This window comes from Charadrius vociferus, unplaced genomic scaffold, assembly GCF_000708025.1.
Source record: "Charadrius vociferus isolate BGI_N301 unplaced genomic scaffold, ASM70802v2 scaffold3453, whole genome shotgun sequence".
Classification (NCBI taxonomy): domain Eukaryota; kingdom Metazoa; phylum Chordata; class Aves; order Charadriiformes; family Charadriidae; genus Charadrius; species Charadrius vociferus.
In genome coordinates, this window is record NW_009647800.1 from 2,971 (window position 1) to 6,398 (window position 3,428).

At 61.9% G+C, this 3,428-nt stretch overlaps 1 protein-coding gene across 1 annotated transcript in view; it reads right to left on the reverse strand.

The window, feature by feature from the left end:
• The window catches only part of EIF4B (eukaryotic translation initiation factor 4B), a gene marked incomplete at both ends in the record, with an annotated part of 8,176 nt that overhangs the window by 2,923 nt on the left and 1,825 nt on the right, over positions 1–3,428 (reverse strand). Inside the window, 6 exons of the mRNA XM_009882417.1 lie at positions 1–109; positions 210–374; positions 676–786; positions 1,369–1,512; positions 1,916–1,970; positions 2,273–2,389. Of these exons, the coding sequence (XP_009880719.1) occupies positions 1–109; positions 210–374; positions 676–786; positions 1,369–1,512; positions 1,916–1,970; positions 2,273–2,389 (701 nt within the window). The remainder of the gene's footprint in view (positions 110–209; positions 375–675; positions 787–1,368; positions 1,513–1,915; positions 1,971–2,272; positions 2,390–3,428) is intronic.

Below are 3,428 nucleotides of genomic sequence, written 5' to 3' on the forward strand. Positions count from 1 at the left end.
CCAAAGATGGAGGCAGCCCGGCTGGACTGGGGCGCGGGGGCCACCGAGGTCTCCTCCTCCTTGGGCGCGCTCCGGGGCTTCAGGTTCAGCTTCGGCCTCTGAGTGGGACCTGGGAAGGAGCAAGGAGAGCAGGAGCGAGCGCGAAATCCCACCCGGACCCGAGTCTCTCTCTCAGCGCAGCCGGAGATGTTCCGATAAAACCCTTATACCTCTGTCATCGCGGCGGAAATCATCCCGGCCGTTCCACCTATCCATCCGGTCATCCCGCCGGTCGTAGCGGTCTTCGTAGCGGTCGCCGCACCCTCGGTAGTCATCGTCCCGGCGATAGCCGCTGCCAAAGGCCCTCCTGCCGCTGCCTATCCTGGAATCGTAGCCTGCGGGAGGGAGGGAAACCCGTCCCGGTGAATCCCCGTCCCTCCCAAGCCGGCGGGACGCAGAGCAGGAGACTTTCCCGCGGGCCGACGGGCTTAAAATCTGGGCCAGAGCCGGGCTCTGGTGAGGAGGAGAGCCCGGCGAAGGATTAAAGGTGTCCGGAGAGGAAGAGCGACAGCTCATCGCCCGCACTCCTTCCCCGGTTACGGGAGGGGAACTGGACCACGCTGGGCAGCTCGTCGGCCGCGGCAGAGTCGCACCCTCAGCCCTCTCCGCCCCGGGAATCCTTCGGGAACATCCCACCTCGGTCATAGTCTCTGCTGCGGTCATCGTAGCGATCTCGTCCCCCAAAACCACGGTCCATATCCCTCCGGGGACCATCACGATATCGATCGTCGTAGCGATCCCGATACCCTGGAGGGAGGAGAAGGGGGGGGAGGGGGGGGAGGTCTGGCGTGAGCGGGGCAGCGCGGAGGAACCCTGCGCGTGGTTTTACCCCGAACGCTCAAGTGAGAGACACCGGCGAGGATTTTCCTACACTCATTACTGCAGAAAAGGTCACAAAGCCCTTCACGAAGCAGGAAAATGCCGCTACCGTTCTCCAGACGGGAGACGGCGCCGACCCACTCGCCCCCACAACGATCTAACGAGGGAACGAGCTCCGGGTGACCGCTCCGTCAGCGTCCGAAGCAGAGTAAAAAGCACACCCGGACGTCAGGATAACGCAGGTTTTCAGGGGAAACAAGGGAAAGGAGAAAGAACTATCCACACGGCAAAACGCGGCAGATTTGGCTCCGGGCTACAGACGGAGGGGGAAGCGACCACCACGTCCCGCAGGAATTCTGCTGGCCAGGGGTGAAGCGGAGGGAAGCGACGGCCCGACTCCTTCGTGACCGTTCCCATCCCCTCTGCCACCGTTTTGGGAAACAGCGATGGAAGGAAGGAACGCTGCCTTTTTTTTTTTTTTTTTTCCCCCCTTTTTTCCTGCCAACTCACTGTCTCCGAAGCTGTCGTCGCCCCTGCGGGGTGGGTAATCGTCAAAGCTGTCGGTGGTGGTGGGACGGGCCCTCCAGTCGGTCTCGAACCTCTCCAAGTCCCGGAAGCGATCCCGATCTCTGCCAAAGCAGCGATCGTCCCGATCTGCCGGGGAAAGGAAGGGAATTTCAGCTCGCGGGTCAGAAAACAGCCGTCGGCGGCGAAATCAAGCGAGAGCCTCTCCGAAGGCGCGAAATCTGTATCAGCGGTAACCACCAACGCTCCGAAAAACCTTCGGCTGAGTCAATTAGCGCGAGAGGGAGGGCACAGGGGCGTGGGAGGAACCCACACAACGGCGTTAGATAAGCGCCGGCGGGTAAAACATCCCAGCCGGGCCCATCCGGCCGCGCGGGCAGGAGCCCGAGCCACGATTCGGGTTGGGATGAGGGCGATTTTGTCCCTCCTCAGGCAGGCACATCGCCAACCCAGCCGCAACCCCGGCGCAAGAGGCCGCGGTCACCGAGACGGCCCAGGCGAAGGGAGGAGCGCGAGGCCGCAGGACGCTCACCTTTATCCTGAGCTTGATCGGCGACATCCACTCGTATTCTTCTGTTCCCTAGAGACTGAAAAACAAGAGGGAGAAGTCAGTTTTGGGGCCTGAAGATGGGCAGAGGGGCGAGAAGAGCCCACCCCGGGGTGATGCCTGAGCAGAGCAGCTTGGACCACACAGGGCTTCCCGACGGCCTTAAAAAAGCACTTTTTTCCTCCCCAATTAAGTCTTTTTCCAGCAGGGAAAGCCATCGCTCTACAAGAAGACGCTTCTTAACGCCTCTCTAGCACCCAGGGCTGCACAGGATCGGGCCTGGGGGGGCATTTAGGGGCTTGTAGGCACCAGTCCCGCTCCGTCAGGGGTTGCCGGACTCACCTCTTCATTGAGGCTCAGAGCCTGGAACAAGGAGTCTATGTCTTCAAACTCGGCGTAACCAAAACCTTTCAACCTCTCCGGATTGGTGGGCTCCCGCGGCAAACGCACGGCACTTATCTGCAGTCGGAGAGAAGAGGAAAGAAAGCTCTGGCGGAGATTCTCGCTCTCCCCGGCAGGAATACCACGGGGGAGGACGGAGTTCTCGGAGGCGCCGCCGCTCGTTGCTATCAGCGGACCGAATAAATCCTCTCAACCGCGAGCGGGATTCAACATCCCCCCTTCAAACTGCACCACGGCTCCTCACCAAAAGCGCCACCGACGCCTGTTTGGAGGGAGGGATTTGGAAGCGGCAAGAGGTCTCCCGCTGCGCATCTCCAGTAGCTGCGGCGGGCACGGATCCGCAGGGCCAGGAGAGCTCCGCTCCGAGGGCGAGAGCCGCCCCGGACCCCAAAAACGGAGCCGTGGGCAGTCCCGTTGCATCCCGCCTGCTTTCAGGGCTCGTCCCAGGCTCCCTCCCGAGAGAAAACCCCACGGAAAAACCAGTTTTGGGACTGTTCAACCAAGATATTTTGTGTTCAACAGGAGTCCTGGGGCTGCGAGGACAGCTTGCCGGCTTCGTTAGGTTACGGGTCGCGTGTTATACGGACACCTCCGGTCACGCTTGGAGCCCTCGGCATCGCTTCCGGGCCCTATCGGAGATCCCGCTGCGCTAACGCCTCCTACAGCCTCTCCCGCCCCGATTTCGGTTCCCGAAACGCGGCTGCTCCCAGGTCACTCCACGCTCAGAGGTCCGGGAAGCGGCGGCAGCCCGCGGAGCTTGTTAGGTGCCGGCAAAGAGAAGGCACAAATTGGCCGGGAAGGGAGAACAAGCGGCGGATGGCGAGCAAACGGCTTCCGCGAGGGTGAGGGGCACCATCGCGCTGTGCTTCCTCCTCTCCTGCGGAGCGCTGAGCCCTCTGCCCGGATCCAGACAGGGCTGTGACCTCTCGGCTCCCTCCTCCTCCTCCTCGTCCTCCTCCTCTTTCCTCCTCGTCCTCCTCCTCTTTCCTCCTCGTCCTCCTCCTCTTTCCTCCTCGTCCTCCTCCTCTTTCCTCCTCGTCCTCCTCCTTCCTCCTCCTCGTCCTCCTCCTGCTTCCTCCTCGTCTTTCTCATCCAT